At 41.6% G+C, this 27,228-nt stretch overlaps 1 protein-coding gene across 2 annotated transcripts in view; it reads left to right on the top strand.

The window, feature by feature from the left end:
• pif1 (PIF1 5'-to-3' DNA helicase homolog (S. cerevisiae)) overlaps nt 1–27,228 on the top strand; it is a 34,872-nt gene that overhangs the window by 3,908 nt on the left and 3,736 nt on the right. For both annotated transcript variants that reach the window (XM_059648261.1, XM_059648260.1), the window contains exons 2-12: nt 3,930–4,503; nt 5,975–6,104; nt 6,864–6,989; nt 8,754–8,907; nt 10,637–10,751; nt 12,844–12,950; nt 15,176–15,315; nt 19,051–19,157; nt 19,943–20,030; nt 22,789–22,934; nt 24,692–24,883. In XM_059648261.1, the coding sequence (XP_059504244.1) occupies nt 3,937–4,503; nt 5,975–6,104; nt 6,864–6,989; nt 8,754–8,907; nt 10,637–10,751; nt 12,844–12,950; nt 15,176–15,315; nt 19,051–19,157; nt 19,943–20,030; nt 22,789–22,934; nt 24,692–24,883 (1,872 nt within the window). In that variant the 5' untranslated portion in view covers nt 3,930–3,936. The remainder of the gene's footprint in view (nt 1–3,929; nt 4,504–5,974; nt 6,105–6,863; nt 6,990–8,753; nt 8,908–10,636; nt 10,752–12,843; nt 12,951–15,175; nt 15,316–19,050; nt 19,158–19,942; nt 20,031–22,788; nt 22,935–24,691; nt 24,884–27,228) is intronic.

The raw sequence follows: 27,228 nt of genomic DNA, 5'->3' as shown, positions 1-27,228 counted from the left end.
TGGAAAGGCACAAGAGGCCAGTCAGCGGTAATCAGTGAGAACAAACGGGTTTGAATTTTGGTACCAACCTTCTTTAGATCAAGGGCCTTCAGATGAAGGTTGGCACTCAAAATATAAACTTGTCCATTTGCCCAAACAGAATTTTAACTTTGTACCACTTTCCGTTTGGTTTTTACTTGCAGCTTTTATTCAGGCAAAACTGATTCTTCAGCGTCAAGTGAAATTTCATTGAATGTCACGGCTATTGATTGCAATGAGTGGACTGAAATGTAGTGGGCAGTCAGCAGCTCAGTTGGCCGGATGCTAGTTTGTAAAGCTGAGTGATGCAAGCAGCAGAGTCAAAGGCTCTGTCTAATGAACCCCAGGATAAACTTAACATCAGTCACTTCTGTCTAATTACAGCTCCACCTGGGACTATGAGTGATAATGGGAACTGCAGATGCTGGAGAATCCAAGATAATGAAATGTGAGGCTGGATGAACACAGCAGGCCCAGCAGCATCTCAGGAGCACAAAAACTGACGTTTCGGGCCTAGACCCTTCATCAGAGAGGGGGATGGGGTGAGGGTTCTGGAATAAATAGGGAGAGAGGGGGAAGCGGACCGAAGATGGAGAGAAGAGAAGATAGGTGGAGAGGAGAGTGTAAGTGGGGAGGGGATAGGTCAGTCCAGGGAAGACGGACAGGTCAAGGAGGTGGGATGAGGTTAGTAGGTAGGAGATGGAGGTGCGGCTTGGGGTGGGAGGAAGGGATGGGTGAGAGGAAGAACAGGTTGGACTGGTTTTGGGATGCAGTGGGGGGAGGGGACGAACTGGGCTGGTTTTGGGATGCGGTGGGGGAAGGGGAGATTTTGAAGCTGGTAAAGTCCACATTGATACCATTGGGCTGCAGGGTTCCCAAGCGGAATATGAGTTGCTGTTCCTGCAACCTTCGGGTGGCATCATTGTGGCACTGCAGGAGGCCCATGATGGACATGTCATCTAAAGAATGGGAGGGGGGGTGGAAATGGTTTGCGACTGGGAGGTGCTGTTGTTTATTGCAAACCGAGCGGAGGTGTTCTGCAAAGCGGTCCCCAAGCCTCCGCTTGGTTTCCCCAATGTAGAGGAAGCCACACCGGGTACAGTGGATGCAGTATACCACATTGGCAGATGTGCAGGTGAACCTCTGCTTAATGTGGAAAGTCATCTTGGGGCCTGGGATAGGGGTGAGGGGGGAGGAGGAGGTGTGGGGACAAGTGTAGCATTTCCTGCGGTTGCAGGGGAAGGTGCCGGGTGGGGTTGGAGGGCAGTGTGGAACGAACAAGGGAGTCACGGAGAGAGTGGTCTCTCTGGAAAGCAGACGGGGTGGGGATGGAAAAATGTCTTGGGTGGTGGGGTCGGATTGTAGATGGCGGAAGGTTCGGAGGATGATGCGTTGTATCTGGAGGTTGGTGGGGTGGTGTGTGAGAACGAGGGGGATCCCCTTTGGGCGGTTGTGGCGGGGGCGGGGTGTGAGGGATGTGTTGCGGGAAATGCGGGAGACGCGGTCAAGGGCGTTCTCGACCACTGTGGCGGGGGGGGGGGGGGGGGGGGGGAGTTGCGGTCCTTGAAGAACATGGACATCTGGGATGTGCGGGAGTGGAATGCCTCATTGTGGGGGCGGAGGCGGAGGAATTGGGAATAGGGGATGGAATTTTTGCAGGAGGGTGGGTGGGAGGTGGTGTATTCTAGGTAGCTGTGGGAGTCGGTGGGCTTGAAATGGACATCAGTTACAAGCTGGTTGCCTGAGATGGATCCCCCTCGTTCTCACACACCACCCCACCAACCTCCGGATACAACGCATCATCCTCCGACACTTCCGCCATCTACAATCCGACCCAACCACCCAAGACATTTTTCCATCCCCACCCCTGTCTGCTTTCCAGAGAGACCACTCTCTCCGTGACTCCCTTGTTCACTCCCCACTGCCCTCCAACCCCACCACACCCGGCACCTTCCCCTGCAACAGCAGGAAATGCTACACTTGCCCCCACACCACCTCCCTCACCCCTATCCCAGGCCCCAAGATGACTTTCCACATTAAGCAGAGGTTCACCTGCACATCTGCCAATGTGGTATACTGCATCCACTGTATCCGGTGTGGCTTCCTCTACATTGGGGAAACCAAGCGGAGGCTTGGGGACCGCTTTGCAGAACACCTCCGCTTGGTTCGCAATAAACAACTGCACCTCCCAGTCGCGAACCATTTCAACTTCCCCTCCCATTCTTTAGATGACATGTCCATCATGGGCCTCCTGCAGTGCCACAATGATGCCACCCGAAGGTTGCAGGAACAGCAACTCATATTCCGCTTGGGAACCCTGCAGCCTAATGGTATCAATGTGGACTTCACCAGCTTCATAATCTCCCTTTCCCCTACTGCATCCCTAAACCAGCCCAGTTTGTCCCCCCCCCCCCGCCCCAACTGCACCACACAACCAGCCCAGCTCTTCCCCTCCACCCACTGCATCCCAAAACCAGCCCAACCTGTCTCTGCCTCCCTAACCTGTTCTTCCTCTCACCCATTCCTTCCTCCCACCCCAAGCCGCACCTCCATCTCCTACCTACTAACCTCATCCCACCTCCTTGACCTGTCCGTCTTCCCTGGACTGACCTGTCCCCTCCCTACCACCCCACCTATACTCTCCTCTCCACCTATCATCTTTTCTCTCCATCTTCGGTCCGCCTCCCCCTCTCTCCCTATTTAGTCCAGTTCCCTCTCCCCATCCCCCTCTCTGATGAAGGGTCTAGGCCCGAAACATCAGCTTTTGTGCTCCTGAGATGCTGCTGGGCCTGCTGTGTTCATCCAGCCTCACATTTCATTACCTGGGACTATAGCAGCTTTCACTTTTGAGGCATTAAACAGAGGCCTTACCTGCTTCTCTAAGTGGATAATGAAAAATCCAATGCCACTACTTCTAAGAAGTACAGGGGAATGGCCCTTGACCACCTGATCAATTTTACTCCCTCACCAACATCACAAAAAACATGATTTGATCATTATCGCATTGCTTTTTGTGGGAGTCATTCACTCTCATCTGCGCTGCTGTGATTTCATCAGAGACTACACTTAAAAATGACTTGAGACGTCCCATAACTGTGAAAGGTACTTGAATAAAAGCATATATTATGCAGAGATAATGGGAACTGCAGATGCTGGAGATTCCAAGATAATAAAATGTGAGGCTGGACGAACACAGCAGGCCAAGCAGCATCTCAGGAGCTATTTAGTCCAGTTCCCTCTCCCCATCCCCCTCTCTGATGAAGGGTCTAGGCCCGAAACGTCAGCTTTTGTGCTCCTGAGATGCTGCTTGGCCTGCTGTGTTCGTCCAGCCTCACATATATTATGCAGTTTTTTGTTGAAATATTATTTCCTATTACCCTAATATACTTACGTAAGGTATGATTTTGTCTGGTCAACACCCAAAACAGTGTGTTTCACTGTAGCTCAGTATGTGACAATAATAAATCAAATCCCTGATCATAAGTCAGATAGTGGGAACTGCAAATGCTGGAGAATCCAACATAAGGTGTGGAGCTGGATGAACACAGCAGGCCGAGCAGCAAGGCTAACCCTTCAGCATAAATCAGAAATGTCAGCCTTCCTGCTCCTATGATGCTGCTTGGCCTGCTGTGTTCATCCAGCTCTACATCTTGTTATCTATGATCATAAGTCGTGTAGTTCTCCAAATAGGTCAAAACGAGTGTCTTCTATCTAACTCGCTGGTCAATCCAGTCAGTGCCATGTGTCCAGTAGAATGAAACCAGTCTGCAATTTTTTTGGTGCAGCTTTGCCGTTTTCTCCATTATATAACATTTAGTTAAGAATCTTTTAGGCTACCACCATGTGATTCAATAATATATCTTGTATCTAGTCATACTTTAAAATTTTATGCCACTTGTTTTCTCTTGCAGGAGAAGAATGCTGCCTGCCTCTTCAGGTGCTGAGGTTCAGTGCAGTGTTACAATTGAATACCTCAACACTGCTGGCCAGGCGACCAAGCGCAGAACTATTCACAATGCCATTATCACCCTCGGACGCAATGAATTCCGTGATATCCTTGTTCGCGTGCACGACGGCAAGCTGTCGCAAAGCTTTATCCTGCGTGAAATCCAACTTTTCACACAGTTTATTCGGGATGGGAAGAGTTCCATCAAATTGATTCCAGATAATATTCAGATCCTAGTTTCGAACTGTCCACCAGATAAGCTAAAAGTGTTCTTTAAAACTCTTTCCATCAAATACGCAGCAGATAAGAAGGCCAGCAAACCAGTCAGTGAGCGAGCCCGGCTGCGATCCACGCTCCCCCGGATATTTGATACAATCAGCCCAGTGCAAGTACAGGACGTGAAAAAGGCAAATGGGCTTGAATCGCATGGAACTGTGCGAACACCAATTTCAACCAAGGGGCTGAAGGATCGAATAAACAGCATGGGACCAAGCAGGCACACAAAGCGACCCCGGAGCATCTCATCGGAAAACTGTCCGGTATGTAGTCTGTTCCCCAGCTGTTTTATTTAATGTTGGTCTCTGTGCTAGGTGGCATACCAGAATGCCAGTAGGAAAACAAGGATGTGGTTGCTTTCCATAATGATGTGGCAAGGTAGGTTTGATGAACCAGAATTATGAACTACCTCCTGATGAGGTCCTACGTAACTCTCTCTGACCTGGTGAGTTTGTCTAGCACTTTCTGTTTTTCTTTTGGATTTCCAGTATTTACAGTCTTTTTTAAACTCTTATATGGACTACATATTTCTGGTGTATTTCCAGAAGGATTGGCATAAAGGTCAAGAAAGGCACCAACTAGGAAAAAGATGCTTCTTTCAGTGAGGAAAATTTCATGGGAGAGTCTTCCTTATTTGCCTTATACATCTGGTTTCCTAACAACTGTGAACCAGGCAGTATTGACAGGGACCTGCAAGCATCTTTCTTAATTCTTGGCTAAGGAACTCTGAAAATGGCTTTATAATGTTTGACTGGTGTATTTATTTAATAACCCTGTGTATACATGGCAAGAAGCCTTAGCAGCCCTTGCTTAGAAAAGAAATGGGTGGCATGGTAGCTCAGTGCTTAGCACCCAGGTTCAATTCCACTGTCAGGTGACTGTCTGTGTGGAGTTTGCACATTCTCCCTGTGTCTGCGTGGGTTTCCTCCGAGTGCTCCGGTTTCCTCCCACAATCCAAAGATATGCAGGTTAGGTGGATTGGTCATGCTAAATTGCCCATTGTGTTCAGGGATGTGAAGATTAGGTGGATTATATGGGGATGGGTCTGGGTGGGATGCTCCAAGGGTCGGTGTGGACTTGTTGGGCTGAAGGACCTGTTTCCACGCTGTTGGGATTCTATTCTATGAATCCAAAGGTGTGAATTTAGGTGAATTGTCCAGGTTGTGCAGGCTAGATGCATTAGTCATGGGAATGCAGGGATAGGGTAGCAGGGATGGGTTTGGGTGGGCTGCTCTTCGGTCAGTGTGGACTCAATGGACTGATTGGCCTCCTTCCACACTGTAGATTTTATTCTAAAATGAAATCCATAATTGAGGTTAAAAATACTTTTTTTTGTTCTTTTGTGAGGTTGATAAATACTATCCTTTCTGATAATCTTTGGATCCTGGATTTGACTTTGACTCAGACTGGGGTGCTCATTTCCTTATTAGCAATTGGGGTCTGAAGTGAAATGAGAATGGGTTGGTCACCCATCTTCTGGCCTCAGTTCAAGTCAAATGAGGGTGGATTGCAGGTGGTTGAGCTCCAGATTCAGATTTTTCATTTATTGCTTTCGCTTCCCCCCCTGCTCAGACCCATTGCATTCCCAATTTTAAGAAAATCCACTCAATTCTTCCAGTGGATGATCCTACAGTAAAATGAAGTGAATGATAAGGAAAATGGAGAGGTGAGAGTGAATTTGGGATGATTTAAAGAAGACTTTTGTTTTGAAGTTTGTGTATTGCTCTCCGGCAGGACACCGAGCTAAAGTCTGCCAAAAAGCCCATCTTGTCGATGCCGAGTGGACGGAAGCTCTCAAAGGAACAGTCACATGTCCTTAGCACGATCCTGAAAGGAAAGAATATCTTCTTCACTGGAAGTGCTGGTAAATTGATGGCATTCATTTAAGCTTAAGGAGGCAGATTGTAGAGACACTTCCTATATGAAAAATACAACGGCCTGAAGCTCAATTTATAAAATATTAAGTGTTAAGTGATACAAAAAATTGTAGAATGAAAACCAGAATGTTTGCTTGGATCTCTGATCAGTCCATGTAAGGGGCAAACAGATGCACGTTGGAACATCCTGGAAAAGGCAACAATCCAGCATAGCCAATCCCTACTGTCTTCCTGTGGATTGAGCATAATTTACGATTCATGAAAAACTTTGGAAACTTTCTTTCCCCTCTTTTTCATCCCAGTTTTTCCTCCTATATTTTATACCAGGTCAGGGGAGCTTTATTCTTCATTAGTTTTGTTAAAGGATGTCTATATTAAATGTAAAATATGGCGGACTACAATATTGTGTTTCTGCTTCTGCAAGCTTTAGAGGAATTTCAGCAAAACCTAACTGTAGATAAATCAGTATTTCACCATTCCATGTTCCAAGGCAAAACCTTCCATGTGTAAGCATTATGTAGAGTTAAATGGGCATGTGTTGTTTATTCAAGGGCAAGGCTAGCACAAGGAGCAGAAATCTCAACCAGGGAAATTTTTGTGACTGAACATACCAGATATTATTAGGTGTAGAGCTGTACTCCATTTCAAAGCAATGACCTCTTAGTGACACTGATTTCTTCTCTTGTACTCTGCCTACAAATGTATACGTTCCCGACCACGTGCTGTCTTTCTGACTTTAATTCAAGGAACTGGAAAATCTTTTTTACTGAAGAGAATTGTGGGCGCATTGCCACCAAAGAGCACCTATGCCACAGCGAGTACTGGAGTGGCTGCCTGTCACATTGGAGGAACAACTCTCCATGCATTTGCAGGTCTGTTGTATGCCATAGTATAATTCTCGATTAGTAAGCTGCCTAATGCTAGGAATGAGAAGAGGTAGTATGGTGGGGATTCCAAAACTAGAGGGCATAGGCTTGAAATGAGAGGGGTAAGATTTAAAAAGGACATGAGGGGTAACATTCACAGAGTCTGGTGCATGTATGGAACGAGCTGCCTGAGGATTTGGTGGAGATGAGTACAGTTATAACACTTGAAAAGCATCTGGATGGGGACATGAATAGGAAAGGTTTACAGGGATATGGGCCAAATACTGGCAAATGAGACTTGGTGCAATTGGGCTCTCTGCTTTGCACGGGCAAGTTGGACTGAAGGGTTTGCTTCCATGCTATATGACTCTATAACTGACCCCAAGAGAGTCCAAATCAAACTACACTTTACAAACAAATGCACATCGTAGAGTGGGAAATATAACTATACCTCTCAACGAGCTAATATCTACTAATCCCTTGAACCCAATGATAACTGCTATTGAAATATTTTCAAGTGACCATCTACTACATAGAGTTATCTTGAACTCCAGAGATTCAGAATATAGATTAAACTATTCACCACATCAAATCTGCACTGGCCTGTGTTAGAACATCACCTATGCTGTTCTCTTTTCATTGCCTCAGATGTTTGTCCACATCTCTCTTGAAAGAAAGGTTTGGTTTTGTCGTAATGATTTGAAACTCAGCATAGAATTTAAAAGTGAAGTGCTGCGTTTATGGCATTCCCCAAGTTAATATAATCAAAGCCCTGGGTATCAATTATTATTATCCATATTGTTAACCACCCATTCCACTCCAGAAATGGTTAGACAAAGTACATCAAGACTGTCTGAGGAAAATAAAGGATTACAGAGAGGATAAAAGGAACATACCTTTTTAAAAAAAAATCAGTAAGGCATAATTTAGGTCATGGCTGATTAAGAAAACTGAATTAAATGTGCACACCAACAAATGGCACAAATTCACACCGTTCAACCTGCTTCTATTTGTTCATCTATGTATCTTGGCCCTTTGCAAAGTTGTAGAAATTGCTGTGTTATTAGACCAATTTATCAGTGACACTGTTTGAGTAGAGAATATTGTTCACGGCTATGATTTTCTGGTCTGTGGGTCCAGCTGGTTAAAGTGTTTGATTTTGTATTCATTATTTATTACATGAAATGCTTTGAGCTATCCACTTTTATGGAGATGAGCTCTTTAGGAGCAGGTTGAGAATACAGTTAACTTTTACTTTTAATGGGAGAACAGCAAAACTAACGCTTCCCATTTATAGTTCATTATGACATTTTACTGGTCCATCAAATAAGCAGACTTGTATCCTAGGTCATAAAGAGGTGAATTATTCTGAGCTTATGATGTGAAACACTTCATTGTAACTGGCCCAGGAAAAGAAAATCAAAATGAATTTCTTCACTGTCAAATCTGGAGGTGGTGGTGCCAGTGTTGGACTGGGGTGGACAAGGTCAGAAGTATATCCTGGTGTTAGGTGGCTTCAGGCTTTCTGTAGAGATTTGGCCTGATCTGTTGAATATTGGCAGCATTTTTTGTTTTAAGTTCTAACTATTACTATCCTGCCAAATATTGTCTACAAGATATAATGGCACGTTGCAAATGATTAAAATATTGCAATAAATGAATGAATGCCTTAAGATATGTTTTGACATAGTGAAAGGACCGGAGTGAATAGATGTAATTTTATTCTCTCCCTAAAATGTGTTAGTAATTTTATATTTATTTTGTCATCAGGAATTGGATCAGGAAAAGCTCCCTTACAACAATGTGTAGAGCTGGCTCAGAGATCCGGGATTATGAGACACTGGCAAAACTGCAGACATCTTATCATAGATGAAATCTCCATGGTAGAAGGAGAATTCTTTGACAAACTTGAAGCAGTGGCCAGGTATGTCACATGAGCTGCAAGACCACTCTATAACCTAGTTTATTCTTCTTCCAACCTTTTTTAAAAAAAAAATCTTTCAAACATGTTTTTTAACGCAGTCATATATTACAGTACTATTGCTGCACCAGCTGAGGCAACATGCTGTTCACAGTTGTATTAGAGGTCCCTCACTGTGGAATATGACTACCTCCCTCATTGTGCACAATAGCACAAGAGATCTCATTTGTATGTCCATTGAACTTAGGCTTGTAATGTTCCAAATTATACTTTTTGCTCCTTTTCTGATATTTAAAAGGATGCATGCAGTGATAAATGTTCAATTTGTATCCAAGTGCTGAACTCTAAATACTTTTTTTTCTGATAACCCTAGACTCATGAATCTGTTGATGTAGTGGGATTTGAAAGTATAACGCCGTTTAAAGTTTTTGAGAAGTATATCATTGTTAACAAGCTGAAAATGCTTATGGTTTCCCAGTTTGCTTTCTGTTAATGTATCACAAAGGAGATGATATTTAGAAGCACATTCTAAAATGGTCTACTTTGGCATATCCAAAGACATGGTGTTCACTTCCATGTAAACTCTAATAATATCCAGCTTTATTCCACCATATCTCCTTCCATGTCTCCAGTGCCTCTGTACTGTCAGGCTGCTTAACTTGGACAAACCACAATTGGGAATTCTGAAGTCTTGTCTTCTGCTCTTGTCACAATCTCTATATCCTTGCTATTAATTCAGTTATCTGTCTGGGCTGAATTGGATTTTTCATAACCTCGGTGTTCTGTTAAATCTTGATTTGACCTCATATATACTCCATATCACTAAGGCTGCTTCCCAACCTTGCTATGGCCTATCTGTTGTTGAACTCCAATCAATGCCTTTTTCTGCCTTCCGTCTTGGTTATTCTGTTGATCTTCCAGTTGGTCTTTTATTCTCTGTACTCTGCAAACTTCCACCTTTTAAGCCATACCCTTAATCCAGGACCACCTCACCTATCTTTTTTTTTGTCCTTGGCAACGTGACATATATTGACTGGGAGTCAAGTTAAAATTTTCATCCATTCATTTGTTTTTCCCCATCCTTGAACTTTCTATTCCTCTTGTGTGTCCCTTCCTCCCTTTTGCAGTTGGTGGCTGTGCATTCAGTCACCTAGGCTACATGCTCTGAAAATTCCTCCCCTCTTCTTCCCACATAGCTATACTCATTTGAAGGCTGTTATTCAAACCCTATCATTTTCACTAAACTTTCTGGTGCTGTATATTATTTTTGCTATTTAATTGCTGTCAGGTTTTTTTCCCTCTATGAAGTGTAATGGGACTTTTTCTATATTAAGGGTGTTATTGATATAGTGAACTGAAATGATGTGTTTATAATCGGTTTTCACCATTTTTTAATTTTCAGAGAGTACTTGTTACCACTGATCACATTACTGGCTTGTATTTGATTCTGCAGAAAGTATTCATTCCCAGAGAGAACTTGCAGCTACAATTTCCTTATTTGTAAACAACAGCAATGCAGAACATGGCCTATATAACATGATATTGACTTCAGAATGACTGGCAATGAGTTGTTGACCATTTTAGCAAATATACAACACTATGAAATGAGGCTCTCAAAATCTCTCAATGTAAAATGATGAACCATCTATTTGGTGTTTATGGGTGTCTCTCCTACTCCTTTGTGACCATTGAGTATCGTGAGCTGATTCAATGTTCCGTTTCACCATTGCAGGATTGTTCGTAAATGTGATGAGCCATTTGGTGGAATCCAGCTGATAGTTTGTGGAGATTTTCTACAACTTCCTCCTGTGTCCCGAAACAAAGAAAAATACAAATTTTGCTTCCAGGTAACAAGTTGACAAACATAAAGCCTTTCATTATAACAAAAGTTTGCAAAAAGAAAACTATTCCCAAGTGATGCTCAGCACAATGAAAATAATTAGGTTTGGGCAATTATCAGATGCCTGCTTCTGACAAAATAGACAAAGTTGGTAGAGCTTGACTGAGTATCCTTGCAAAGCTCTTGCCCTACAAACATGTAAACGTGCAATGCAAAGTGATCTTGCATATGGGATTGAGAATTACAGCTGTAACTATTTTTCAGCGTGTAAACTGTTAACATCATCGGTGATTTTGGCATCTACAGCTTATGTGATATTTGTTCTTAAAAGGAATAGCTGATGGTGTTTGGAAGATTTTTGCAACTTGAATGTGTCTTGTGTTTTGACGTTTCAGTAGCTATGTGAGGGAGAAGTAAACCAACTAGTGTGGGAAAGTTATAGATTATGATGTTGATGTTTGAGATCTGTCAGGCAGCCTTAAGGTGCTGTAGCAACTTGAACTGTTTACATGCATGTTACATTCCTGGAATGAAGGGGTTATCTTGTGAGGACAGGTCGGGCCACAACTGTTGGGGTTTAGAGGAATAAGACATGGTCTCTTGAAAAATACAAAATCTTGAGTAGACTTGACAGGGTGAATGCTATGAGGATATTCCTAATTATGAATGAGAATTAGGAAATAGTGTTGTAAAAATAAGGGGTCTCCTATTTAAATATTATTTGAGGGTTGTTAGTCTGTGGAATTCACTTCCTCAACAGCAGGGGCGCATGTTCATTAAATATTTTTAAAGTTGAATTAGATTCCTGAACAGCAAAGGTATCAGGGTAAACAGATACATAGAGTTGAGCCATAGTCTAATCAGATAGCAGACTCAGCCTAAGGGATTAACTGGCCTCCTTTTATTGCTAATTGGTACATATTTTCCGTAGCTTATGAATAGTGACGGTAAAAGCTTTGACTTCCTCTGCATCACATGCTTGGTCAATGACCTCTCCCACTCTTGTCATCTACCGTCAGTGGGAAAGGTAGGAGATTGACACTAGGTCACAGAAATGGTGCAGGCATGATGGATCGAATGGCATCTGTCACCATCAGTGTGTGTTGGAGGGACTTGCGGGTTCAGAATCAATCTGCTTCATTATAGTATGATAATACCTTGCTTGGCCTTTAGGTCCAGAGTTAGCATTGAAACCTAAGCTTCTAGTTCAGATGTGAGGTGCTACCAGTGTATCACATGATCTCCCAGGTTGTACAGCATAGGAACTTACTGATCTGATTAGATTTGGGAACTTTTTTAAACTAGAGTCCTGGTCAAGAGAGTCAAGAATTATATCAGCACTGAACAAAGCATTCAGCCTGTTGTATCGGTACTAGCTCTTGTAAGAGGATTTTAGCTCATCCCAGTTCCCTGCATTTCGTCCCTAACCTACAAATTCTGTCTCTTCAGGTATGCATCCAATTTTGATTTGAAAACCATATTTGACAGTGCATCTCCATTTCCAGCAATGCCTTTCAGATCCTAACCATTCACTGTTTGAAAAGTTTTTCCTAATTTTCAGAATTGTTATGGCACAAAGGGAGGCCAGTACTATGACCTAGTGCCAATCTCCTGCCTTTTCTCCATATCCCTGTCCATTATTGCTATCCAAGATCATCCCCTCTTTGGTTCTTTATACTAATCGCTATAAATTAGCATTATTCTTGTTTGTTTGTTTGTTTATTCGTCTGCAATGGAACAGTTTGTCTGTGTCCACTCTCCCCAGACACGACATGATATTAAAAAACCTGGATGAAATTGTGACATAATTCACAAGCTGTGTTTAGAGCTGCAAATTATCAAATCTTTCATTGTCCTCCATTTTATTAAGAGACCAGACAGATGAAAATGATGGCAGATATAACATGAAAGGCAGGAAATGTGCAATAAGGAAGAAAACATAAACTGAGAATACATAATTCTGCTCACGGCTGTGTTTTTGTTTCATTACTGAGGAACAACCTACAGGAAGAGATGCTGTGTGCTGTTTCATTCATTGCAGTTTAGGAGCTTTTGCTCAATTGTTTAGTAATGTCAATACAATTTTACTTTTATTTAAGGCTAAGAGTTGGCAGAAATGTATCCAGGTAAATATGGAACTAACGGAGGTCCGAAGACAAACTGATAAAAAGTTCATTGCAATATTGCAGTTTATTCGTCTTGGGAGGCAAGTACTACATTACATAGCATTTAGGGCATCTTGTGCCTTGTAAAAAAATGATTTTGTACTAGCCGTTTTTAAACGCCAGATGGATGAAGCTTGCTATACTTAACAAAAGAAATTCTATGCAAAGCAGAACAGATATAACTACTGAGGCAGACGATGTTAACAAACTTAATGTGCTTCTGAAGACATGGAGAAAAGAAAGAGGTTGAGAGCTTCTATAAATACAATTGGGCCTGATAGCTTTCTACCATTTCTAAATTTTATGTTGGCACTTAAGTAACCAACAAAATTTTAGTGATTTCAATATTTGCAATTTTGTTGGAGATTCCTTCACTGACTTTCTTTTTCCCATTCTCCCATCCCATCTGTATTTTTCATTTGAGAGAGGTTTAGTGGAAAATATTGTACCTATAAGTCTCCCTAATGATTAGTATCAGCCTTGGCTCAGACGGTAGCACTCTTTGCACACGGTCAAAATTTTGTGGATTCAAGATCTGTTCCAAAGATGTGAGCACATTAGCACACAGAAATAAAGGTAACTTTTAAATAAGACATATTTTCAAGGCCTTGGATTCCATGGCATTATTCAAAGAACAGTAGCAAAATATTCCCTGATAATAAAGTGTGAAGCTGGATGAACACAGCAGGCCAAGCAGCATCTCAGGAGCACAAAAGCTGACGTTTCAGGCCTAGACCCTTCATCAGAGAGGGGGATGGGGATAGGGAACTGGAATAAATAGGGAGAGAGGGGGAGGCGGACCGAAGATGGAGAGAAAAGAAGATAGGTGGAGAGGAGAGTATAGGTGGGGAGGTAGGGAGGGAATAGGTCAGTCCAGGGAAGACGGACAGGTCAAGGAGGTGGGATGAGGTTAGTAGGTAGGAAATGGAGGTGCGGCATGGGGTGGGAGGAAGGGATGGGTGAGAGGAAGAACAGGTTAGGGAGGCAGAGACAGGCTGGGCTGGTTTTGGGATGCAGTGGTGGGAGGGGATGAGCTGGGCTGGTTGTGTGATGCAGTGGGGGGAGGGGACGAACTGGGCTGGTTTTGGGATGCGGTGGGAGAAGGGGAGATTTTGAAGCTGGTGAAGTCCACATTGATACCATTGGGCTGCAGGGTTGCCAAGCGGAATATGAGTTGCTGTTCCTGCAACCTTCGGGTGGCATCATTGTGGCACTGCAGGAGGCCCATGATGGACATGTCATCTAAAGAATGGGCGGGGGAGTTGAAATGGTTCGCGACGGGGGGGGTGCAGTTGTTTATTGCGAACCACTGCATCATACAACCAGCCCAGCCTGTCTCTGTCTCCCTAACCTGTTCTTCCTCTCACCCATCCCTTCCTCCCACCCCATGCCGCACCTCCATTTCCTACCTACTAACCTCATCTCACCTCCTTGACCTGTCTGTCTTCCCTGGACTGACCTATCCCCTCCCTACCTCCCCACTTATACTCTCCTCTCCACCTATCATCTTTTCTCTCCATCTTCGGTCCGCCTCCCCGTCTCTCCCTATTTATTTCAGAACCCTCACCCCATCCCCATCTCTGATGAAGGGTCTAGGCCTGAAATGTCAGCTTTTGTGCTCCTGAGATGCTGCTTGGCCTGCTATGTTCATCCAGCTTCACACTTTATTATCTTGGATTCTCCAGCATCTGCAGTTCCCATTATCTCTGCAAAATATTCCCTGTTTTCCATTCAATACTTAGTTCTCCTTAAAACGATCACTTCACTGTTGCCTCTATATTGACATTATTTAATTCTGTCCATGGAACTTTATTCTGCAGTGTATTAAATGTGAGGAACAATCTACGTCAACGTTTTTATGTATAGGAAAGGCATGGGTGGACTTGATGAGCAAAGTGGCCAGTATTTGTGCTGTAGCAATCAATGATTCATTGATTAGTTTAGTGATAATTTGCTACATAATTTGGCCTGTATGAGCTTCACCATTTCTTATGTAGTTCTGGCTCGGTAGTTCCTGGAAGTTTTTTTGTTATGCCTATCCAATTTTATTAGTTATGCCTTTTCTTAACGTTATTTCGTGCAATCTCACGCCAGACAAGTTAAAGGGACCAATAGTGTGGGAACTTAAAGGTTGCTACATCGGCTACTATTGAACACTGCTCTGGAAGTAGCATCAGTGCTAGAGATCTAACTATTCTATCATTCTGTAGTCAGAAATGACTTATGGCTGTTCTTTGTTTTTAAACAAAAAATCCCCTGAAATTAGATGTCCAGAAGAAGTTGCTGTCCAGTTGATCAACACAGCCAACCAAAAAATTGACCGGGATGGAATCTTAGCAACACAGCTATGCACGCACAAGGATGATGTGGAATTAACTAATAAGCACAGGCTCCAGCAACTACCAGGTAAAGGATGGAGATTGTGTTTGATTCTGAGACTAATCAAGCTAAAGTCTGTGTTGTACTGCTAACTGACTTTGTCAGCATTTGCTTTATTGCAAATTCCACATGGATCTATTTCTAACCAGGTTACCTGATTTATCACGTTTTTAACTTTTCAGCATTATTTCTAATTCTACAACAGCTGTTTAGCAATCAAACTTTTACGACAAAGTGAAAACAGAAGACTGGATATTGGAAATTCAAAATAATAAAATGTGAACAAATATACAGCAGATTATGGCAGTAGCTGGGAGAGAAACAGGGTTAACATTTCAGACCTGTGAACATCATCCGGACTGGAAGAAGTTAGTGACGTAATACAGCTTGGCGATCTCATTGGGTAGAATGGTGTTATAATAATGGATAATCCAGTTTGTATTTGGGCCATGTTGAATGACTCAGTCGGCTGTGGTAGGCCCCAATCTGTTTTATAGTTGTGTTCAGCATACCTCATACAGTGCGAACAAGAGGAAATGCTTAGATATTCGAATGATGTAGCTCCTTGTTGCTGAGTGGACAAGCAGTTGTGACAGTGGAGAGACTGAACTTAACATGACAACTGACTATTAGTAACTGGTCAGATTAAAATAGTTATAGTATAAATCTGATCCAACAGGCAATAAAATCTTACTGCCAGGTGATGATGATCTGAAGTGGGAAAGTGTGAAATGGTCCATTTTAGAAGAAAGAATAAAGAAGAAATCTATTAGCTAAGCAGTGGGAGATGGTAGAGTTCTGAGATGCATAGAGAACTGTGTCTGAATGAATCTCAGATTTTCTGTATGTAGATACAGCAAGTAATCAGGAAAGCTAATAAAATGTTGTTGTATTTAAATGCAAGGGGAACTGAATGCCTGTATCAGGTGGCTATGCTTCAGTGATACAGGAAATCTGTGACTGCATCTGGAGTACTGTATACAATACTGGTCACTGTATTTATGGAAAGATGGTAATCCATTGAAAGTTGGAATAAGTGGATTTCCTCCGAGGATTGAGTGTTTGGAATTCCCTTTCTCGAAAGGCAGTGGATGCCGACTCTTTAAATATTTTTAAGGTCGAGGTCGATGGATTCTTGATTATCAAAGTGATAAAAGATTGTCGGGCATGAGCAGAATTGTTGAGTTGAGGTTAAAATCAGATAAGCCAGTGGTGGAGCAGGTTCAAAGAGTTGAGTGGCCTACTGTTATTCCTTGTTTGTGTCTCCTTATGGTGAAATTCAGCTACTTACATCATCAGCTTTGTTTAGTTTTTCTTCAAGCCAGGTGAAGAATCTCAATGTTAAGATGTAAAATATTTTAACTATCAGTATCAAGCAGTACCAGCACAGTGCTGGTGTAATGTAAGTTAAATTATTGTACAGGTTATTATTGTACATTGTAAGTTACTGTACAAAGTCCAGAGGAATGGAATTGTGGGAGATGTAGCAGTTTGGATCGGAAATTGTCTTCTTTCAGCAAGCCAGAGGGTGGTAGTTGATGGGAAATGTTCATCCTGGGGACCAGTTACTAGTGGTGTACCGCAAGGGTTGGTGTTGGGTCCGCTGCTGTTTGTCATTTTTATAAATGACCTGGATGAGGGCGTAGAAGGATGGATTAGTAAATTTGCAGATGACACAAAGGTTGGTGGAGTTGTGGATATTGACGAAGGATGCTGTAGATTGCAGAGAGACATAGATAAGCTGCAGAGCTGGGCTGAGAGGTGGCACATGGAGTTTAATGCGGACAAGTGTGAGGTGATGCACTTTGGTAGGAGTAACCGGAATGCAAAGTACTGGGCTAATGGTAAAATTCTTGGTCCTGCAGATGAGCAGAAAGATCTTGGTGTCCATGTACGCAGATCCTTGAAAGTTGCCACCCAGGTTGACAGGGCTGTTAAGAAGGCATACAGTGTTTTAGCTTTTATTAATAGAGGGGTCGAGTTCCGGAACCAAGAGGTTATGGTGTAGATGTACAAAACTCTGGTGTGGCCGCACTTGGAGTATTGTGTACAGTTCTGGTCACCGCATTATAAGGAGGATGTGGAAGCTTTGGAAAGGGTGCAGAGGAGATTTACTGGGATGTTGCCTGCCTGGTTTAGAGGGAAGGTCTTACGAGGAAAGGCTGAGGAACTTGAGGCTGTTTTCATTAGAGAGAAGAAGGTTGAGAGGTGACTTAATTGAAACATATAAAATAATCAGAGGGTTAGATAGCGTGGATAGGGAGAGCCTTTTTCCTAGGATGGTGACGGCGAGCACGAGGGGGCACAGCTTTAAATTGAGGGGTGAAAGATATAGGACAGATGTCTGAGGTAGTTTCTTTACTCAGAGTAGTAAGGGAATGGAACGCTTTGCCTGCAACGGTAGTAGATTCGCCAACTTTAGGTACATTTAAGTTGTCATTGGACGAGCATATGAACGTACGTGGAATAGTGTAGGTTAGATGGGCTTGAGATCGGTATGACAGGTCGGCACAACATCGAGGGCCGAAGGGCCTGTACTGTGCTGTAATGCTCTATGTAAATGCAGAGTAAAGTTTTAATCTCCATCACTTTATTAACAAGGCCTCTTTTGTAAGAATAACAAATTTAGTGTAAAATCATGGGCGGTTTCTATCATTATTCCCATTTTCAATAGGAATTATATTGAATCCAACTCAATCAATTTAGGTATTTAGGAATTGAAATTCTTTCTTTATTCACAGGATGAGGGCATCACTAGCTGGTCAGCACTTATTGCCCAGAGGTTAGTTATGAGTCAACCAATTACTATTCATGGTCACCATTAGACTCGTAATTCCAGACATTTATTAAATTTAAATTCCATTATCTGCCATGATGGGATTCAAATCCATGTCCCCAGAGCACTACCTGGGTCTCTGGATTAACAGTCCAGCAATAATACCTCTAGGCCATTGCCTCTCTGCATTGAATGCAGCCCTGATAGGTGAATGGAGATTTTGTTAACCTACAGTACCAGTTCTTTTCTGGTCTACGCTTTTGATTTTATGATGACAAGGCTGCCATTTAAGTTGGGGTAGTTTGAGGAACCTTAGCTCTGCAATTTCTCCCCTTGTTGCCTGATTCTTCACAATGCATTTAGTGCAGAAAATGAGAGAATCTTTGAGTATGAAACAATTCCAGGGTATATGGACTTAATACAAGGATCACTGATAGTCAAATGAAGCTGCAGTTGTCAAAACATATTCCTTTTGTGTTTAGAAAAATACATTTGAAAAATTTGATATTATTCAGGCTAAAAGGTTCTCCAGAAAAACTAGGTCATGTTTTTGGAGGGTTTGAGATTGAGGGTGGGGGTGGAGAAAGCAAGCGAAGGAAGAAATGCTTTGGAATAAGGTAGCATTGAATACCTGAATTTAAATTGTACCCAAGCCATTGTAATTTAGCTCCAAATTTGGTATTACCAAAAGCCCTTTGATTTCTTGGCCTTCATTCAGCTATCTGAAAACTCTGAAACTCATTTGTGTGGAGAAATCACTGCTATACATGTGTCACCGGACTCTGTGCTACAACTTGGTTGTACTCTGTTTCCTTTAAGTTCTAATTTATCATTTGGATGAGCCATAATAAAGTAATCTTTGACTATGATAAATGTAATACTTTAAGTTCATTTAATATCGTTCTGTTACCCCTCTGCTGCAGGGGAAGTGATGGGCAACTGAGTTCTATGTGGTGCTTACCTAATCATTCTTATTATGTTTACAGGGGAATTGCATACATATCAAGCTATTGACAGTGATCCCATGTTTGTACAAACATTAAATGCTCAATGTCCTGCAGGTCAGACACTGCAGCTGAAGAAAGGGGCACAGGTTAGTACTTAATATCAAAAGATTTTTTTCTGCATTAGATTCAGACCGTTCTAATATTTTTGCCACCCCTTATTTCCTCAAATCCCCAAAAAAGCCACAAATTATTGCTCTCCATTTCCTATCCCTTGGCTATTTTTGATATCGTGCTGCTGCTCTCCCTTTTATGCGATGATCTATAACATTCCCCACAATTCTGTGTGGCACTGCATCAGACACCTTTTGGAAATCCAGTAGATGTTTGTTTCATCTTTATTTGATCTCAACAATCTATTTTAACGAGTTCAATGTCCTGATCTCAAAACATGCTTGAATCATAGAATCCCTATACTGTGGAAGCAGGCCATTCAGTCCATCGAGTTCACACTGATCCTGAAGAGCATTTCACTCAGACCCATCCCATAACCCTGCATTTCTCATGGCTAATTCACCCAGCCTACACATCCCTGAACACTACGGGAAATTTAGCATGGCCAATCCACATAACCTGCACATCTTAGAGTATGTGGAAGGAAACCGGAGCACCCGGAGGAAACCCACGCAGACGTGGGGAGAATGTGCAAAGTCCACACAGACTGGCGTCCAAGGATGGAATCAAATCCAGGCCCCTGGCGCTGAGGCAGCAGCGCTAACCACCGAGCCACCCCTTGACTATGTTACTCAATGATAGCCAAAGAAAATTTCCGGAAAAACAGAGATCCTATATTATCTTGTAACTAAAGACTATTTCATATATACGGACACAACTCTCTGTACTACGCTGCAAGTCCACTTCTTCTATTTTGTAGGTGATGCTGACGAGAAATCTGGACACAGACAAGGGAATGGTAAATGGTGCTCGAGGAGTTGTCATTGGCTTTGAATCTGGAAACATACGTAAGTGCTTATGTACAAACTATGCTACAAAGTGATTTGCTTTTGGTTAATTATTTTAACAAGAACAGTCATGGAAAAAAACATTTTTTTTTAACTCTTACGGAATCCAACTTAGTAAAACAGAATAATAAGGCATTGTGGTTATTTTTTATGGTGAGGGGACAAGTAGAAGTGAAGTGAGATTCGGAACATTTAAAACAGGATTGATCTGATGACAAATATAAAGTTACATATCGGCCAGCAATGAGCTTTCTAAATGAATATCACAAAGAAGCATCTGTGATTATTGATAATCCCAGCTGGGTTAACAACATTGTGAACAAATTTTAAATTGTTGAGTTGTCTGGCTTAATACAATGCCAGTCCAAGTAATCATTTTAAAGATGGATGAAAATTCTTACTGGAAGCATCTAAAACGTGTCCCCTGAAGCAGTAAGCTGTGCAGAGAACCCACACACAGCACCCTCCAGTTCCAAAAGCTGCTGCCATGCATGGACCTCCTGAGTTCTATGTTGCAGCAGGAAATGTTAGGAAATCAAATCATGCTCCGAGACTCTCCCTCATTGCCAGCAGTGAGCTGAAGGTCACCAGCTATTCACTCCAATTTCAATGTTGAGAACTATCAGCTCAGATTGACCGCAGTAGTACATATTAATGAGACGAGATGTGCAGCTAAAAGGGTCATCAACAAGCAAGAATATCACTTCATAGGCAACTTACTGATAATTGATTTGATTTAAGTCCTTTATTGTCACGTATACTCAAGTACAGGAGTACAATGAAAAGTATACAATGTCTCTACACACAGTGGCATCTTAGATACAAAGGTACCCAGGTACAAATACATAAAGAAACCAAAGTTAAATGGTAAGGAGATATATTGGAAGATAAACTCAATACCTTCTAGTCAGCACACGGTGTATCAAAAGGTGGGCGTAGTCACATCAACTGCCTTTCTACCTCCCTACTGACATCAGTTGGCTCCCTGCTGTTTGGGAACACCAGCAGCTTCCTGAGTTCATAGTCCTTTATCCCTGAAGGCTGTGAGCCTGATGGACAAACCCCCAGGGAGCAATGTGGCCTCCTCCCCAACCCTGCCAGACTCCAGTTGTTGCTGCTGCTTCACTTCTTCTCTCTGATCAACCTGACCTGCCCATCTGGCCCCAGCACTTTGTATTTAATTTTGTTCATCCCTCTGAGTACAACTCAATCTAAAACACCTTCTCCTTTTAACCGTGACCTTAGCATGAACATTTCTCTTAGTAATGCTGCCAGCTTCCTGATTGGGTAGAGGCCTTTCTACAGATACAGTGTTTGCTCAAAAAGTATTGGGGTCCACATATAGTACTGATGAGTATCTGTAAAATTCTGGTCATTGTTTCAGCAATTTAAGGAATGAGGAAAGTTAACTTTCAGCATTATTGAAATGTTATAAAGAAACACAAGTAATGTAGGGAAAATAAAAGTAAATCTGGGACATTATGACTACAATTGCGACAAAACTAATATTTCTACACATTTATAATATGCCTCAAAGCACTTCAAAAGTTTATAAAACCAAGTACAACACTAAGCCACAAAGGAGATATTAAGTCAGGTGACCAAAACTTAGTTAAAGTGAGAGGTTTGAAGTGTATTTTTAAATGAGTGAAGTCTGATAGAGAAATGTGAAGGTTTGGAGAGGAAATTCCATAACTTTGAACCAAAGCAGCTGAAGGTACATCTCCCAGTGGTGAGCCAATTAAAACTGTCTAAAACCAATTTAAAATGCTCATGAGGCTGGAATTGGGATGACATAGCTATCTTAAAAAGTTATGAAACTCTGAGGTTGCAGAGATAGGGAGGAGTGATTTGAAAACAAGGATGAAGATTTTAAAATAAACTGAAAATCAGAATCAACATATGTCAGTGAGCATAAGAATGAGAGGTGAGTGAGTTGTGCAATGAATTGAGACACTGAACGACAGCTTTGAATGACCTCCAGTTTACAGAGGGGAGATTGTGGGTTACCAAATAAGAGTGGATTTCAATAGTCGAGCCTGATGATCAGGGAAGGGAGTAGAATGATTGGCACTGAATGAGATGTTTGAGTTTGCTGGGAGAAATTAAAGATGTAAATTTACAATGGTTGAATGGGGGGTAATATTAAAAAATTACACCACCCTAAAGTACTTCAGTCTGTCTCCTTCTTGATTTAACTGAAATGGAATGGGGAGCAGCTAATTAAACTTGGGCCTTAGGGAAACTCAGCAGGTGAAATAGAGGCTAAAAGGACCACGTCCATGGATTGATTGCATTTACAACATTGCCTGTGGGTGAAGAGGAGCAGGAATGTTTTTCCATATTTCCACTGAGCCAAACATTCTTATCTGCTTCCAGCTCCATGAGCTGAGACACCTCATTGACTGTGATCTCTCCCTCCTCTCTGCTCCCTAGCTCCAGCTGGTCCTGGTTTTTATTCAATAGACAGGCATCCGGTCTGTCCTTTTGGTGAGCTGTTCGGTGGGAAGCCTGCAGAAAATATTTAAGACTTTCTAAGGTTAATACTTAACCCAGTAAATGTATTGTTCTAGACCTCATGTCCCGGACACTCAGTTGCCCTCTGCACAGGTGGTGGCATAAGTATTTCTGCATGCATTATTGGTTTTAACTTTGGGTCATTGAGAATGCTTCATGTTGTAGACAGAGGTTAGATGCTATACAAGTCTTTAGCAAGAAACCAGTAATGAGTTAATGAGTGTTTCTTTTATCTGCCTAGCTCTTCCCCAAGTCAGATTTTTGTGCGGTGTAATGGCGACGATAAAGCCAGAACGTTGGATGATTAAAGGTTTAGGTGGATCCTACCTGACGAGACATCAGCTGCCTCTGAAGTTAGCCTGGGCCATCTCCATTCACAAGAGTCAGGTATTGCTGTATTCCTGAGCAGATCATAAATGAAGGAATCAAACTTCCCCATGAAAATACTTGATGGATAAGTTTTACTTTCCAAACATTTACCATTGTGATCAAATCAAAATCAACGTAAATGTACAGACAAATCATTATCACCAGCAAGTTGTTCTTTGGATAGCTGATACTACAGTTACGTCTTGCAACACTATAGTTGTATACTGCCCCTCACCAATATGTCATCAAGCACTTTGTAATTATTTGCTTTAACATGGTGGCGTGCGTTGTAAACAACTGCAGTCACATTTTGTATAAAGGTGGTGTTGGTTGAAAGTGGAATATTAGCTAGAAAGCTGAAATAAATCCTTCATTTTTATTTTGAATATTGCCACTGGATCACTAATTTTGTTTTGCACGTGAAGGTTAGAACCCCCGACAGTGCCACGTTCCTCCAAGAGTGGGATTTGAACCTATAATTTTCTGACTCCCGGGCCAGAGTGCCGCAAACTGAAACATTTGATGTAAAATACTTTCAACTAAACTAATTTGAAAGTGCAAATTTGAAAATACACGATTCATCTTTCTCTTCTAATACTGATGAATCACATCCCCGTTTTGCGTTCAGCAAAATATGGACTTGAAAGTGTTTGTAACCGATTATAAACAAACCCTTGGTCTTTATTTTTGACAACTGACCTGTATAGTTGGTTGTGAAACTTCCTTAAAGTGAACATCCAGGAGACCTTTGTGTTCAAATAACTTCCATGTTAACTATTTTAAAAATGCAATACATTTTTTAAAATGTCACATTTCCTTCCCTTTTAGCCACAGCAGCAGCATCAAGAACAATGAGGTAGTGCATCCATCAAGTTTATAGTCAATGCATGTTAAATGTGGTGCAATTTTTAGACATAAAAGGAGCTGATCTCGAATAAAAACAGAAATTGCCGGATAAACACTCTGCACAGGCAGATACACTTATGTTTTGAGTCCAATGTAACACTTCTTCAGAACTAATCCAGAGTTGTCTGACCTTGTGGACAAAACAATATCAATCTCATACCAGTTTCTCAAATTGCTGTTCAGTTTGTTTTGGGACTGTATTCCCTTTTTAGTTCTCCAAGGGTTACCATACCACATTTTCCACAATTAAGTGCACAAGGTCTGAAACAAACATTTATGACAGCTGATGTTTTCAATCTGTGGCTTCAAAGCCCTTTCACTAAGCCTCCTGGGCACAGATTCTTGGGAGGTGGAACTCTTCAGCTTTGTCAGTAAAGCTTGTGACGCTTGTGCAAAGATTAATTAAGAGATGATTTTTGAGCTCTGTGATCTTTTGTTGGAGGAGGAGTCAGTTACTGGAACAGATTACATTTGACGGACATTCTAAGCACTGCAATTCTCATGCCCTGCTCTCACTACCCAGAGGGAGTTATGGATGTCAAGCATTGGCAAATGGGGAGGAAACAATTATACAGGTGTTCCTTTAGTTGGCTTCCTACGAGTGTAAGTAAATGGGTGTGCTTCATTAAGCAGGTGTAAAATAAGACTTGAAAATCTGAAATAACCACTGCAAGAATGAAGCAAGCAGATCTTGAATGTGTGCATTAGAGTGAAGCAGATGATGGGGAATCAGTAGCTCATTTGACATCACTCCAAATTTTACTTTGTTTAAACCATCTGTGGGGATGTTACTTGCTTTGATACATGCATGTGTTTCTAGAATAATTGCAATTAATATTTATTTCATTTATTTACCCTCTCTCGTTCAGGGCATGTCATTAGACTGTGTGGAAATCTCACTGGCACGTGTGTTTGAAAGCGGGCAGGCATATGTGGCGCTGTCTCGTGCTCGAAGCTTGGAAGGTCTTCGAGTGATGGACTTTGACAGGAGAGTGGTCCATGCTAACACAGACGTCCTGAATTTTTATAGCAGATTAAAAAAGGAAAGGATCCTGATGCAGGTGAGTGGGATAGCAGAGGTTATGTTGGGGCTAAATTTCAGTCCTTTGAAATGTGTTATTTTGCAGAAACCTGAGGCCTTTGTTCAGAGGAGCATGCAGCTCCAATATTTGCAGTGTCCATTTTGAGTGCATGTGAGATGTGTTTTGTATTTTAATATGAAATCAAATTAACAGAGAGCCACGAAGAAAAACCAAGGAAGTTGAGGACCGTATCAAATTGAAATTGGAAGAAGAAACAATGTGGCCAAGATTAATCAGATATCGTGATTAGGAAAGTTTTAAAAGCCAACAAAAGTGATGAGAAAAATGAATAAAGAGGAAGAAAGTAAACAGGGCAAACCAGCAAGTAACATAAAAATTGACATTAAGAACATCTTTAATTACACAAAAAGGAAGAGAAGCATCAGTTAACATGGGGATCTTGGAGAATGAGTTGTGTAAAAGAGTCATATTGGATTTGAAACATTAACTCTCCATTTCTTTCCTACAGCTTTCTCCAGTATTCTGTGTGTGTTGTCTTAAACAGCAAGACTGGAGAAATAGTAATGGGGAGACAGGAAATGGCAGAAGAGTTAACTAATGCTTACATCAGTCTTCATAGTAAAGGACGTTAATAGCTTTCCAAAAATACTAGATAATCAGAGGGCTGAAGGTGGGGTGCAAATTTTTGCAGTAATTATCACTAGAGAAAAATATACTAAGAAAACTAATGAGGATACAGGCCATTAAGTCCCCTTGGCTTGATGGGTTGCATCCTTGGATTTTAAAGGAAGTAGCTGCAGAGATAATGTAGGCACTGGTAGTAACCTTCCGACAATGCTTAGATTCTGGAAAAATGTTTCAAAGGATTGGAAAACTATCAATGAAACATCTTTATTTAAAAAGGGAGGAGACAAAAACAGGAAACTATTGTGTAATTAGCTTATTACCTATCATTTGGAAAATGTTAGTGTCCATTATCAAGGATGTGCTAGCAGAGCATTTGGATATCTATAACATAATCAAGAAAAGTTAAGATTGGGGACGATGTGGTGCAATGGTAGTTTCACTGGCCTTCTAACCCAGGCTAATGTTCTGGACACATGTATTCAAATCCCAATATGGCAAAATTTGAATCCAATAAAAATCTAGTAATTAACTTTTTTTTTGAATTATTCTAATGATGACCATGTAACCACTGTTGATTTGATTTTATGACAGTCTGGTTCACTAATACCTTTTTAGGGAAGGAAATCTGCTGTCCTTACCTGGTCTGGCCTACATATGACCCCATACCCACAGCAATGTGGTTAACTCTTGACTCCCCTCCAGGCAATTAGAGATGGGCAGGGAATGATGCCCTTCTCAGCAATGTCTGCATCCCACAAACTTTTTTTAAACAAAATTATCAGAGAAAAGATGGGGGTACTTAACACTGGCAGAGTGGAGAAGATCATTGACTTTCTCCCTGCATTGTGGTGCATTTGTCCAGCTGGCTGAGGATATGTAGCAGAACATCTTCAACCCTGCCTGCAAAGAAGACTGTAGATTTCCCCTCTCTGCCATGTTCAGGGCAAATATCAGGAACAAATCAGGGCAGCTCTTGACTGTGCACTTGGAAACGTACTATGGGCTTTCAAACTCCAGAAACATCATTGTAAGATGCAGGGAAATGAAATGTAAGTGATGCCACAGGGATGTGGCAGGTAGTTTAATTGGGGGAGTTCGGTAAATAATATCAAGAGAACTTGCTAAGCCTTGCAGCAACAAAGCCTTCAAAAAAATGCAATGCAACTTGGATTTAGCCAAAAAAATGCAAGATTTAGCCCACTGTCAGAAATACATAAAAATATAGAATGAAACAATACCCAAAATGTTATGCCTTTTTGTCTTGTGGATAGGCAATTTGATGATCTTGCAAAGTACCCACTTATGATAGATTCAAACTTTTGAGTTTAAAACTTTGACATTGAGAGTCTTTTTTTATTCTGAACCAAATCACATTAAGAACTGACCTGACAGCTCATGATGTTAGGTGAAAAATGTTCTCCTCTCCAGAAGATGATGGAAGTCTGGACCTCAATTTGTATGAAGGTTAAAAACCCAAATCATACTTTTAACAAAACATACTCAGATAATCACCTGAAGTACCATTCTTACAAGATTATGAACCAAAAGTCCTTGAAAGTCAGATTAAGCTGGATATGTAGGCTATAACTGGAATATTGTGGCAGTTCAGGGCATCACACTTCAAAAAGAATTCACTGATCTGGAAAGGAGTTCAGTGTAGATTAGACAGAATGGTAGCTGGATATCAAGGGTTAAAATGTAAAACAAGATTACATAAATTAAGGTTTTATTCCCTG

The sequence above is a fragment of the Stegostoma tigrinum genome, chromosome 8, assembly GCF_030684315.1.
Source record: "Stegostoma tigrinum isolate sSteTig4 chromosome 8, sSteTig4.hap1, whole genome shotgun sequence".
NCBI classification, from domain to species: Eukaryota; Metazoa; Chordata; class Chondrichthyes; order Orectolobiformes; family Stegostomatidae; genus Stegostoma; species Stegostoma tigrinum.
This window is presented reverse-complemented; position numbering and strand designations above follow the sequence as displayed.